The 14,515-nt window shown below is 47.8% G+C and overlaps 1 protein-coding gene across 1 annotated transcript in view; it reads right to left on the bottom strand.

The window, feature by feature from the left end:
- The window catches only part of Tiam1 (TIAM Rac1 associated GEF 1), a 182,523-nt gene that overhangs the window by 95,282 nt on the left and 72,726 nt on the right, over nt 1-14,515 (bottom strand). Inside the window, exons 5-6 of the mRNA XM_032900461.1 lie at nt 8,284-8,731; nt 1,680-1,852 (exon numbers count right to left, since the gene is read on the bottom strand). Coding sequence (XP_032756352.1) covers nt 1,680-1,852; nt 8,284-8,731 — 621 coding nt within the window. The remainder of the gene's footprint in view (nt 1-1,679; nt 1,853-8,283; nt 8,732-14,515) is intronic.

Raw genomic sequence — 14,515 nt, 5'->3', positions numbered from 1 at the left:
TTTGCACACTGCAAACACAGCCAACTGAGATGGGTCCCCTGGCCCTTGACCACTGATTTAGGAAATATCACCTTGCTCCCAAGTTAACATAGCTTTTTATAGTAAATCTTTTGAAGTGGTTAAGTTATAAACAGAGAGCATTAATCAGAAAATCGATATATTCGTAGGAGGGGCTGGGCAGATGGCTCAGAGGCTAAGTGTGTTTGCTGCTAGGTTTGAATGAATGTGCCCCCAATAGGCTCATGTCTGCATGGGTAGTCCCCACCTAATGAACTGTTTAGAAAGGATTAGGGGGTTTGCCACTTTGGAAGCCTCAAAGCCCAAGCCAGGTCCAGTGTCTCTATCTCTCCTTGCTACCTGTAGATGAGGATGTAAAACACACACACCACACACACACACACACACACAATCTACACACACAAGAAACACAATGAATTTTGAGAAGAATAAACTCAGTGACTGATACAAAATCACATTATAAGCTACATAACAAGTCATTACAATGACCAAAGAAAAAAATTCATCATAGAAGTAGGGCAGTCATAAGAATGACAATGGGCTTCTCTTTGAAGCTATGGAGGCAGAGGGATAGCAGTTTCCAATGCATGGCAATAAGGCTGTCAAGTAAGAATATTATACCCAGAAAAACTATCCCTCGCCAATGAAGAACTGGCAAGGTGACTTTACAATTCAAGGCACCAAGCCTGTTGACCTGAATTTGATCCCTAGAACCCACGTGATGGACTAAGAAGACTGACTTCTGCAAGCTGTCCCCTAACCTCCGCACCCTTCTCCTACTCTATTCACAAAGAAGCAAATGCAAAACCGAGTTGCCACTACCCACTCCCACAAGATTCCCCTCTGCCAATCTGCAAACTTTTCTCTTAAAAATAAATAAATCTCAGATACACGTGTGTTGGCTTGGACGGTAAAAGGCATATGTGTTCTGTTTCACAAGCAGGCTGATGTGTATATATGAGTGTCATGCGGCCACGGAGGGTCTAAGCCTCCTTCCTGTCCTGGCTAGTGACTGCACATTCAGCTTGGGATTCACTGAAAGTTGCGTTTATATCCTGTGCATTGAGCTTTCTCTGTGGTCTTCATCACATTAATGGGATAAATGAGGGGAGCCTTCCTCGTTAAAAGCACAAAAAGTTCTTGCAAACTCAGAGGACTCACTATAAAAGGAAATGTTAACCTCGAAGCAGAGAAGTATTTTTGTGAAACAATTAGCAGACTTTCAAGAATGCTAGATATAAAAGTTCTGGTAAGCGGAGAAAGAGAAACTATTTAGGGACAACCAGTCCTTTCTGGGATGTAATTATTTTACCTTATGATTAATATTAGCAGAGAACATATTATGATAAAAAATCTGACAGCTCGAATCACACCTAAATTAAGGAGCGCATGATCCTATTCTGAGTGCTATCTAGTGCTACTGAAGCTACACAAGAAAGCCATCTGCTCGCGTCAAACACGGCAGCTTTCTCAAGCCCAACGCACAACTCTCCTTGGGCCTCACACTCTCGGCCTGAGGGCTCTGCAGTTCATCACGGCTATTTATTTTGTCGTTACCACTTCTCTCTTTCGTAAAGAATTTCACCATTACTTTTAAAGGGGAGGGCGGGATACCTGGGCAAGACAGGAAGCCCCGTGTGCAATGGAGGTACCCCACAAACCTGGAAGAGGAAGGCATCGCCCAGGGAGTTGCTGAGGCAGAAGACAAAATCTTTCTTGGGGTGCTCAGGTACGGCCTGCACGATGCTGTTCTCCACCCAGACAGCATGCTTGGGGACACTGTTGTGGTCTATCCCAGACCTGCCATCACTCTCGTAGAAAAAGAGCGTGCAACCTGAGGAAACAGAATGGCATCCGAGTGATTATTTTGTGCACTTGGTCAATGAAAGACATCGAAGGGGCACTGACGCTGGTCATCAGGAAAGGGCTGAGCGTCAAAGAGTGGGAACCCAAGAGGTAAGGACTACGAGGTGCTGCTTGCAATCAGGTCTTGGATGGGTTTATGGGAAAGTAACGATCTAGAGTCACTACAGCTCCCGATGTAGAGGGATCCTTCACGGATGCCTTCAAGTCCTTAGAGCCCTACTGTGACTCTGAACGTTTAGTTTTAAGTGTTCTTGTGGGTGGATGTGCTCACACACTCCTAGAATCTCAGCACTTGGAACAGCGGCAGGTGAGTCTCTGTGAGTTTCAGGTTGGCCTGGTCTACTCTGAGAGTTCCCAGACAGCCAGGGGGCCTGTCTTTGTCCTCAAACAATGCAGACTTTGGGGGCACACAACCCCAGTGGTGACTGTAAACACAGCTCGACAGACTCCCTCAGGCGATCACTATCGGGGCCTAAAGATAGACACTTCCTTCCCTTAGAGCTGACTCCCAAGTGGCCTCCTCTGATCCTCAACCAGGAAGTCTAAAAAGTGTGCCGTGGATCTGTGCCCGTGGTGAAAAGTTATACTGGACCTGGGGATGTGTGTGTGTGTGTGTGTGTGTGTGTGTGTGTGTGTGTGTGTGTGTGTGTGTGTGTGTATGTGTGTGATAGGTGATCTATAACCTTTTTTTCTAGAATGAAAATATGTCCTCCTTTTTTCTGAAACAGGACGTCTGTGGAACTCACAGGAAGGTCTTAGGGAAGCCAGACCCTTGGCCCATCTTTAATTATACTATGAAACCAGTGGACAGCAGGAAGAGAAACACTTGGTGAGCTTGAAAAGTAGCTCCTGAATGGCCAGGACCAGAGGCTCACTGTGAGAACAAGCCCTGGTTACTTAACACATAGTCACAACTGGGCCACAGCTCTGGCTGGAACAACAACAGAACTCATCCACAACTTCAACTCAACCGATCCACCCTGTTCACCCCTCTCCTCAGTCCCCGTGAAGAGCTAACTTTATAGGACCTGCAAAGCCCTTGAAAGCCCAACGCTTGGTTACGGCAGGAATCTCTAAAGAGGCCCCACCCGTGCGTGATGTGGAAAGGAGCAGATCAATGGAAAATCACGCTGGTTAAAATGCAATTTCCCCTCTGTCAGGCTTGTGTGCATATACAGGTTCATGTGCACACACACAAACACAGAAGTCTGTAAGGAGGCCAGGGAGGTCGCTCACAGGGCTTACTCATTAGCCACACAAACATGTGAACTAAGTTCTATCCCCAGAATGCACATAAAGATGCAAGGAAAAAGGGACTACCACACAAGCACTGTGCACAAATATATACATAATAGTAAAAAAAAAAAAAGAGGGGGAGGGGTAATACTATATATAATTTAAAGTCTTCTTTATACTTAATCCCTTAAGCATTTTCTATGTCATTTAAATATTATTTGAAAATGCCAATTCTTGACAGGACTCTGTCATTAATACAATTAAACCATTCACATATCCAAAATATACGTACATAAATTTAAACATATGCTATTGGCTCTCCTGTCTCAATTCTCTCTCTCTCTTTTTTTTCATAATACCTGGGATCCTAAAGACTTCAAATTTTCTGAAGGAAAACCAAAGAGGGAGGTCATGTCCCATTTCTGTGCATTAAAGTTGCTCACACATTAAAGAGAAAAACAAATAACAAAATAATAGGTTCTCAAGGTGCCGAGCATGATGGTACACACCTTTAACCCCAGCACCTAGGAGAGAGAGATGGGCGGATCTCTGTGAGTTCAAGGCCAAACTGAATTCCAAGGCAACCACTCAAGAGAGATCCTGTCTATATTTTGGTTGCCCTCACTTGGTGTCCACCTTACGGCAACTGGTGCACAATGGTGACCATTGCACTTTGGATCTCAAGTGTATCAAGGCCCATGCAGTGCAGTCTTGGTCCCTAAGGAAGATGTTGAAGGTGAAGCAGGACCGGCCTTGGTGTTCTTGAAGGGACAATCTAGCTCCAGCCCCTTCTCTTTCCTCTCCTCGCTCTCCAGTAAGCTCTGCCACACACTCTTCCCATGAGCCACTGCTTCGCCACATGCCCAATCAGTCACAAGCTAAAGTCCCAACACTGGGGCCAGAGCAAACCTTTTCTGTTTGTAAGCTGAGCATCGCAGGGATTTTGCTCTAGTGCAAAGAGCTGATTTACCTGTATGTGTTTCCACTGTCTTAGTCCCTACAACGAAGACATTTTCTCTGGAAAATGTCAGTAGTGCTGTTAGGAAATGCAGCTTTCGACGATCTCCATGACTATTATGAAACGAACAATCTGTAGACCTTTTTAAGATCGAAGTGGCAACACATGGAGCACAGGTTTGGAACAAAAATCCTGATATGGGCTTAGCCTGGACACAGTCTAGTCTTTCAAATACTTCTAGTCCCGCAACTTTGGTGTAAAATGATCTATCACAGTAGGTGGTTGAAACTGGACTTCATTCATTTTCAACCTGTTCCATTTTTTTAAGACTAACATGAAGAAACAAATCCAAGAACCACATACTCTGATAAAAGTCTGCCTGTTGTGAGCTTCACTTGGACTTGACCTTTGGGTTATTAAGCTGTCAAGAGCATCCCTCCAGAGAGTAATTCTCGAAGAAGTCTTTGAAAATGGAATCTTGGGTTGGGGATTTAGCTCAGTGGTAGAGCACTTTGCCTAGGAAGCGCAAGGCCCTGGGTTCGGTCCCCAGCTCCGAAAAAAAAAAGAAAAAGAAAATGGAATCTTTTCTACCCCAGAGTCCCCAGGTGTGGTCCCCTCACCCAGTAGCTAAGGGGCACTAAGAAAATGGAACAGCTCTTGTGTGGAAAGAGCGAAGCTCCGAGTCAAGAACCTGTCAAGATTCAGACGTGAAGGGATGGGTGGCTCCTGTCAGGTTGTGTCACCCAGATCTGGGTCATGGGGACAGTGTGATGGCTCCCTTCTCTCATATGGTCCTCAATGCCAACACTACAGCTTCCTGGGTCACTTATTCTTGAAGGAAAAGGCACAAACGAAACAGCCACCTCTGCTATGGCCCAAGTAAAAAGAGTCATCTGATTTTTATTCCATACCAAGAAATTATATTCTTAAATGCAGGGTAAGAGGAGACTCGGATGACATCCAGGCCCTTCTCAAAGCTTAAAATCATCCCTCTTCACACACCCCACACTGAGTCCTTAACCCCAGGACTCCAGAAACTGGATTGTATTTGTAGATATAACCTTTAAAGTGGCGGTTAAGGTAAAGGGTTGTCATAACAGGTGTCCCTTAATCTAACAACTCGGGTCCTATCAGATGGACACTGGACAGTCATTACAGAAGGAAGAACACATGCTGAGACCCAAAGGAAGACAGCAACCACTACCTCAAGATGGGAGGCCTCAAAAGAAGGCAGCCCAGCCACCCTTGTACCTCAGACTGACAGGTTCTGTTGTTCGAGACATCCAGCGTGTGGTCCTGTGTTATGGCGGTCCAGGCATGCTAACATGAGGACTGTCTCCAACTTCATGATTCAGTAAGTAGGAAGCACAACACAGAACGCAGCAGGGACAACCGGGATGTAGGTGTATGTGTGATGTAGGTGGTCTTCATGTCGGGTCTTAGTGCTCAGCAGCAATTACTGACGTGAAGGAAGCGGTGTGCTGTGTGGCGCCTTCCTCCAATGGTGGTTGGGGGAGGGGGAGGGTCCACATCTTTCAGGGAAGCATGCTCAGGCTCAGAATGTTCCTGAGGTAGGATGAAATATCCACCCAGCAAGGAACCTCCTCGAAACTCAGCAAGTAAATGAATCCATCGAACCTCCCGGAAGTCCCTGAAACTGGCTAGAGGCTCTAGGCGCTTTGCTCCTCAAACTCATAAACATTGGGACAAGCAGAGCTGCCTGAAGAGGACCAGGGCAACTAAGCTACCCGGGAGAGATCCTCTCCAGCCTGTTGAACTCCCCCTAAGCTGTGCAGCAAGCACCAGAGTGTTGGCTTTCATGAGCTGACATCCATGCTGGGGTGAGCTGTTGGTGATCCAGCTGTCTTTGAGTAACACCTCCGTCATGGTCGGGTAAGTAATTCCAATAAACTCATGAACTCAAATCGGGCCTGGGTGATGTCCTTACTCTGGCCTGTTGTCAGTTTCCCATCAGGGGGCAAGTAGATAATTGTTCATGCCTCCCCAGGAATAGTTACCCAATAGAAGTGGATAGAGGAACAAGAGGTGTGAACCTGCTTGGGGCGGGGGCTGAAAGAGGAGAGTAGTTCTTCACCAGCTCATCCATCATAGCAGAACCATGGCGGCGGCCTCCAGAGGCGACCCCGTGGCACATCTCCAAATGAGACTAAGGCAGGTGGTGAGTGAAAAAGGCCAGTAATGCCTTTCCAAAGTATGCCATAGGATAAACATCTGTGTTTCATAAGTGTGATCCCACACCACAGGAACACTGAGAGTCAAGAGTAACCAAACAACACAAGGGAGGACCTGGGCCTCCGCTGCCCTCGTCATCGTGGGTGTCTGGGAGGCACAGCACAGAGCCTAACCATGTACATCGGTTCCTACTTCAGCAGGCATCAAAACAAAGACAAGCAAACAAAACATCCAGCTAGCACCAGCAATGGAAAAGGATGTGGTGCATGCCCTGACTGTCCTCTGGGAGCGAGCTGCACCCGCCACCCAGGTAAACACTAGCCTCACTCAACAGGGCTCTGTGCAGGTCCAGGCCTCTACTGCAGGATGTCCCCACGCTGACCTCAGCTGTACCATTACTAGTTCAGCCCTGGCTTCTTCCTCCTGTGTGTTTCCCATCTCACCCCTCCCCCTCAGTTGAGATTCCCAATCTCAAATCTAGCTTTGTTACAAAACCAGCACATGTATTTAAGCACATTTATTGCTCAAATAAACTACCAAGTCTCCAGACCCAAGTAGGACCAGATAGACACACGGCCCTCTTCAGGAAAGCATGCAGGAGTGGTAACAACTTGTAAGCGCTAGGCTTCGCTGAGAAGCAAGAGTGTTGGTACCCATGTCTGCTATGCGCACAGCCAAAGGTACCCCAATAAACATGGCTGGACTACAAAATAGTGACTTCTTCAGAAATGAATGATGACTTAGACATGCTGTTTGCATCAGGTTGAAGCCTGTAAAATTGGTGATATTCTACCATTTCAAAGTTAAAGACTTTTTCAAGCCATTGGTTGTTTCCTTGGATTAAAGCTAAGGATTCCTCTCTCCACAATAGTCACTGTGTGAGATGAGATATAAACTTGAACAAATGTAAACAAAATTTTGGAGAGGAACTCTGGCTTTATCACTGTCCATGAGAAAACTGGATGTGACATGTTCCTCTCACTGAACTATTACATCAGTGGCTTCAAAATTTCAACCTGCCACAACGTAGAGTCACCTGGGAAGAGAGTCTCAATTGAGTAATTGTCTTTATTGGGGTTGCCTACGAGCTTGTCTAGGGGACACTGTCTTGTAAACTGATGTAGAAAGACCTAGCCCACTGTGGGCAATACTATTCCCTAGGCAGAGAGGGTCATGAACTGTATAGGGTGGGGAAAGCTGGCAGAGAGCAAGCAAAGCAGGCAGACCGGGTACATTCATTACTCTCGGTTTTTGACTATCGATGTGATGTGACTACCTTGCTTGGGTTCCTGCCTTGACGTCCCCAAAACAATGGACTGGAACTTAGAACTGTGAGCCGAAGAAACTCTTCCTACCCCGCTATGATTCTTTTGCTTGGATCACAGCAACAGAAATGAAACCAAGACAACCATGAAGCCCAGAAAACAATCAGACAGCATTGAGAGGTGGGTGACAAGCCAAGAGAGTTACTATACCAGAGACATGAGGCTTCCATCCTCTCAGATGACTGACTCTGGAGGCCTCCCCACCATGTCGTACATAACTATAGTCAACAATGCCATATCATGTATTTAAAAGTGGGTTAATTAGCCAGGTTGGATGGCTACCCCTGAGGCTGAGGCAGAAGGATTACAAAGTCAAGTCCAGCCTGGGCAATTTGGTACCTCAAAACAAATATAAATCTACAAAGAGCTATGGGGATGTGAGACAGAGCTGTGGTGCACATGTAACATGTGAGAGGCCCTGGGTCCAATTCCCAGTCTTGAAAACAGAGACAGAAAAACAAAACCAAATCCCAAACCAGATCTTTCGGTTATTCAGTGATGGCCCTTACCTCACCCCAGGATTTGACTTTTAAAAAAAAAAAAAGTACAACTAATGTTGTGTTTCTAGACAGACTATGTTCTGAATATACAATTATGAAATGTTGCATAACAGAAGGCCATTGTGTGAGTACCTGTGGAATGCACCCGTTGGCACTCCCAGCATGCATCTGGGCTGGCCTCCCTTACCTTTCAGGGACACCCAGTAGTGCTTCCACTTCCTCCGGGTAGCCGACTCAACCTTCTTATTCTTCTTATGTACCAGGAAGTTCTTGACTGCCAGCGCGCCAGCCTTCCGCACAGTGCCCTGCGCAGCCGTCAGCAGGATGTCCGACTGGCCCGGGGAGCTGAGGGTTCCGCTGCTCTGCTCGTCGCTGTGCGCAGAGCCAGCCTCCTCCAGGCTCTCGCTGTTGGTGGTGCTCATCTCCAGTTCCCGCCTGAAGTTCTCGTACACCCCCTGGCGTGCAGCATCCCCAGTCGAACTGCTGCCGCTGTCGCTGCCCACAAAGGCTCGGCCTGTGGGGGGCGAGTAGCTGGAGTTGGTGGCATTGGATCTCCTGGACAGGAGGTCCGTGTCCGTGGTGGCCCCTTCGATCCCACTGTCTGCAAACTCGCTGCCCTCGCCTGTGTTAACATCCTTGGAAACAGAAAGGGAGAGAGAAGCAGACATGCATCACGTTCGGAAGAGACTTGGGAGCACCTGGTCCAGCCTGGGGCTCTGCAGCACAGAAGGCGCACCGGGCTCCAAAGATGATGTGCCGGTCCCTCCTCAAGCCAGCGCACTGCGGATGCGGCTCAGGGAAACAAACCTTCGACCAACCACCCGCCACGCAGCCTAATGATTCAGAATGTTCAAGAAATATAAAAGGCACAGGGAACACTTCAAAGAGCTTATCATTTCTCTGACTCAATTAGCTAATTGGCAAACTAGCTATTGAGATGTTTGCATGGCCATGCTGTGGGAGCTCAGAGCCCTCGGCAACCTCAGCTGGCCTTGAACTCCGGGAAATTCAGCAGGCAGATTAGTTAGCTGTTCCGGAGGTTGGGGTTACAATGCATGGCTAGATCTTTACAGCTGATACTTAAAAATAAAATAAAAGAACCCGTTTGTGAGTCTCTTTTATAATGGGTGACTAAATAGATTGCTAGAGCACCCACTCACTCAGCAAGGCCCCATACCCCAAGAGCAGGCAAGAGTCCTTGTACCCTAATGAACCTGGCTTCCTAAAAGCAGTTCTTTCATTCTGCCTTGTGCTAAATCAGCCTGTGAGGCCCACAGCTCCGTGCACCTCTCCAATTACTCTGCCCTTTCAAAGGCGGGAGGGATTCGAGGAGCCTGAAGTAAGCAACCCCAGGCCGAGTGACAGAAGGGAACAACTGCCAAGATGCCGGAGTATCAGTCCCCAGAGGAAAGGTGTTTGCAACTTCCAGAGCTGACCCTGGACTGCAGCCCAATGTTTCCGGGTCACAGAGGTAGGTTCTTAAATTGGAACCACAGTTAGTTACTCTGACGTGCGTGCTACGGGGATTTCCATAAACAGTAATTAAATGATGGTAGCAATCAGCGGAAGGCGATGGCGACAGCACGGGACAGGCTGGCTCACGAGCCTGTCTCCTCTCAAAGGGAAGACAAAAGGAACACGAGTGTGGCATAGGGGGAAAGGCAAAGCAGTGCACAGGTTGGTAGTTTGGCCATTCAGGGGACCCTTATCCTCATGGATGACTAATGATGGTTGAAGCATGTAAACACTAAATGTGTGCTCTGACATGTCATAAAAATGGCTGCTTTGAGCTTAAATGGGTGCTGGATGATAGTGGGGTGGGCTGAGTCACAGCACAGCTGAGACTGTCCCACACCAGGCCCAGAGGTGCTGTGCCTCTATCTAGGTCCACCTGAACCAGTGGTTCACAGTTCACTATTACAAAAAAAACCTGGGAGAATAATGACATGAAGTGCAGGAAAGGGTGGGTCAGAGGTGGCAGTGGTAGATGAGCAGCTACCAAGCAGCAGCTCCATTCCAAATGGGGTTTCGATCCCTCATAGTTGCAAGGACGGCTGTGCTGTGGTGTAGATGCAGTTTGTTCTCCAAGGGTTTGAGAGTTGGAAGCTTGATCCCTAGTACAGCAATGCTGGGAGGTGGTAGGGCCTTTAAGAGCTACAGTCCCCCTGCCCCAGGAAACAAACAAACAAACAAACAAAAAGGTGGGGCCATGTGGGAGGAATTTAGGTCACTGGGGGATGGGAGGTATTTAGGTCATTGGGGAATGGGAGGTATTTAGGTCATTGGAGGGTCTCACCCTTGGGAAATGCCAAAGATGGTCTTCTGAGGTGATTGCTGCCAGAGTGGGTTGCTAGAAAAGAGGTCCGGGTCCCTCGATGTCTCCTCAACTCACTGTGTAACATCTCCTCTCCCTCTCCTCTCCTCTCCCTCTCCCTCTCCCTCTCCTCTCCCTCCCTCTCCCTCCCTCCCCCTCCTCCTCCCCAATACCTCCTCCCCCTCCCCTCTCCAATTGATTCACAGTGTGATGCTGTACGTCAAAGAGACCTCAACAAAGCCAGCAGATGCTGGAACCAAGCTCTCCACCTCCCAGACTAAGCTAAATGGATGTCTTTTCTTTACAAATTAACCAGCCTTGGGCATTTCATTCTAACAGTGAAAAGCAGACCAACAGACCCTGTTGGCCTAGCACTTTGTTTTATGTTCCTCTGCTTAATAACAGCCATGGATGGCTACAAAGAACCCAGATTTAGTTAGTAAAATATCTTCTACACAAACAAAAAGCACTATTAGCAACCCACGTTTCTTTCTGGCAGGGACATTTACCATGTGCGTCCTTGTAGATAGATGTGTGCGTCCTTGTAATTGTAAGACAATAAAGGGAACCTGACAATTTTGGATAACCCGAGGCCGTGGAGGATAAGAAATGTGTGAACTTCTCAAATTTGATTTCATAGGTCTCGGTCCTCTGAAGAAGGCTGGGCCTTTTTCCTACTGATGTGATACAGAATCAAGGCAACGTACAGAAGGGGGAGTTTACTTGGGCTTATGGTTGCAGAGAAGTAAGATTCCCTCAAGTCCAGAAAGCATGGCAGTAAGAGGCAGACACAGTGGCTGAAACGGAAGCTAAGAATTCATGTCTTAAACCGTCAGCAGGAAGCCAAGAGAAGGAACTTGAAATGGTCTCTATTGTTTACCCAAGGCAACATAGCTAACAGGCGGAAAGAGGGATGGGGGTTTCCAACAGCCTTCCTTTTTGTCTTTTAAATTTATTTGGTTTTTGTGAAACAGGGTTTCTCTGTGTATCCCTGGCTAACCTGGAACAGACCTCTGTAGACCAGGCTAGCCTCAAACTCAAGAGATCTGCCTATCTTGACCTCCTGAGTATGGGGATTAAAGATGTCCACCACCATGACAGGCTTAAAATGGTCTTTAAACTCTTAAACCCTGCAGTGACAAGATTTGCTTGCTCCAAGACCACACCTCCAAGATCTCAAACAGCAACACTAACTGGGGACAAAGTATCCAAATGCCCGAGACTGTGGAGGAGAATTCACTCAAACCACCACACAATGTATGAAGGAGCCCGCGATAACTACTCTGAGAAGCCACACTGGCAATAGCCCGCACAGTAGCTACTTCAGGATACAGAAGAAACAGGACACAGAGGGGAAGAGCTGGCTGGCCAGCTCTCGACACCCATCTTTTACAGTCTACCACATGCCCACAAACCATTCACTCCTTGTCTCCACCTAAGCCGAGAGTCAGGGACTCCATGGACGCTCACCTCTAGGTCACACCTGAACATCTGTTCATGCCAGCTGAAGCTGCCACCTGCAACGGTGCAGGCCGTGTGTGTCCAGCTCTGAGATGGCCACCAAACTGATGGGACTGCTCCAGGTAGGAAGCCTGTGGTGACTGGTGTTTGAACGCAGGCCCCAGCTCAGCTCACATTCCTTCACAGCACATGGCTTAGGGTCATGACTGGGGAGTGTCCCTGGACCTGCCCAAGACCTACCACCTCATCTCAGAAGTAGGTAACTGGGCTGAGCTGTGCACATTCCCCCCACGTGTGACCTAACCCATTGGGAAACAGATGTCAGCTGCCCTGCTCCAACCTCTATTTAGTCGTGAAGCCCGGGCTCTCCTGGATACCTTCTAGCATCCTCTAGCACAGTGGATGATGAGTCCACCCAGCTAGAGACATTGCTGGATGTGCTTCTCTCTTTTCCTCACAGTGACACACGCGTTCTTTTGGTCATCTTTTTTGGAAAGGCTCCTCTAGCCTTTCTCAGGCTCTAGGCAGTTCAAAACTGAGAAACCTGATTCTCCCACAAGGAGAAGTCCCTAGCAACCATCCAGCTCTTCCAAGCAGCAAGCAGCGGTGAAGACTGACACCAGGAAGCAATGGCCTGGAGGCCTTGTAGTCTGTGTCACATGCAGTGATCCTCCCCACCTAACTAAACATCTCAGCAGCCTGTCTCTTCTACCCTACTTAGTCAGTCGCTAAATTCTAAATTCAAAATTCAAAGTAGGGCTGGGGAGGTGGCTCAGAGGTTAAAGTGTTTGTCATCAGAGTTCAAGATCCACCAACCTTTGTAAATGCCAAGTGGGAGGAATGCTCACTTGGAATACCAGAAAGACAGACAGACAGACAGACACAGACACACACACACACAAATGTGCATCCATATATGCAAAAACATGCATATTCCCCACATATGTGTACTCACTTGCATCCATACATGCAAAAACATGTACAGACACATACATGTATACCATATATACATATATATGAATATATATAAAACTTGAGGAAAATAAAAAGGGAAAAAGGGAGGGAGGAAGGAGGGAGGGAGGGAGGGAGGGAGGGAGGGAGGGAGAGGGAGGGAGAGGAGGGAGGAAAAAGGTTCATGGAGATCTGGGGCTGTGGCTTAGTGGCAGAGGGCTAGCCTTAACACTTGTGAGACCCTGGGATCCGAGCACCAGAGAGGAAGGGTGTAATGGAAAAAGTGAAAGGAAGTGGGGAGACCCCAGACAGATGATGAAAATGACACCCCAAAAAGCATTCAGCCTAGCTGAAGCTTCTGCAAATCAGCAGAGTCAGCTGTCCCTACCAGAAAACTGCATTGAAGAGACCTCCAGCAATCGTGAGCCACAGCCAAAGGACAGGGATGTCCTCACAGCTCACTGTCCGAGACAAAGGCCCACAACCAGATTTCCAGTGTGCTCCAGCTCTCCAGTTTCCATTCTCTTGGCAATTTCCCAAAACGAGCGTGTGTGCCTCCCTACTGCACGCGCAACCTGCTGCAGCTGCCAGGCGAGGTCACTCCTGGGCTACCTAAGCTGGTCAATGAGGCTTAAATGAGTTCTTGTACTAAATTTCAAGAGGTAAAAAAGCCTGTTTCCACCCTCTTAGAAACCAGCTCGCCGGACCAGAAGACTGTGTACCGATGATGCCTAGTAGCGAGGCTCTGGGTCTTTCTCCTGGGGAATTACAAACAAAAGCACCAAGGACTCATGTGCAGAACGGGGTTTGAAAAGCTAATTAGCTACAAAGTTGCAAGGGCCCTGGGACAATCCAGAGACCGGCAAATCAATTGGCCACTTGTAGCTATAAGTAGAACACAATTAGAAACTGTTTTTTTGGTCACTCCAATTTCCCTGATGGATCTGGCTTAGTTCAAATACACTCGTCCAGAGAGACTGTATGCATACTGGGAGAATTCACCAGGTTTCAGTATAGTGTTGACCTGGCGAGGCTTTGAACCAAAGGCTCTTGCTCCTCCTATGTTTCTTACCCCTACTTATTCCTAAACATAAAGCTTCCCTGTCACATGTACTGCACATCAACACACATACACACACACACACACACACACACACACACACACACACCCCTCTTTTGGCTCTCACCAAAGGTTCACACCATCTCCTGGACATACTCAGTATACTGTCCTTTAGTAACCTCAGTATAGAAAATGACGGTTCCAGTCTTTGACTATACTGATCGGGGCTTCAGCTTCTTCATATACACAATGGGGCCAGCAAAGGTCTATGTTGGTTTCTTTCCACTGCCAGAAATCCTGAGCCTGGCATATAGCAGGCAAGTCCTCGACAACAGAGCCGTGCCTGTGGCTACTGCACCTCTGTCTACTTAAGAAAGCATTTCATGGGATGCTGTGCGGTCAAAACAACCCAGGAACAAGTGCCTCAGACATGCTCAGCACCCTGTACCAGCACACAGAAAACATGTGAAAACATCGTCACCTGAGCCCTTACTTACATGGGATGAAAGGCACAGCCTGGTCATAGCTGTACCAACATGGAGGGGAGCTTGTCTCTGAGGAATCTGGTACAAACAAGACCTCATGAGAAAACCACGCAGGCAGATAGGCGGGAGCTTGAAATGCTAACGACGC

Source organism: Rattus rattus, chromosome 4, assembly GCF_011064425.1.
Source record: "Rattus rattus isolate New Zealand chromosome 4, Rrattus_CSIRO_v1, whole genome shotgun sequence".
NCBI classification, from domain to species: domain Eukaryota; kingdom Metazoa; phylum Chordata; class Mammalia; order Rodentia; family Muridae; genus Rattus; species Rattus rattus.
The sequence above is the reverse complement of the archived record's forward strand: the minus strand, read 5'-3'. Positions and strand labels throughout refer to the sequence as shown.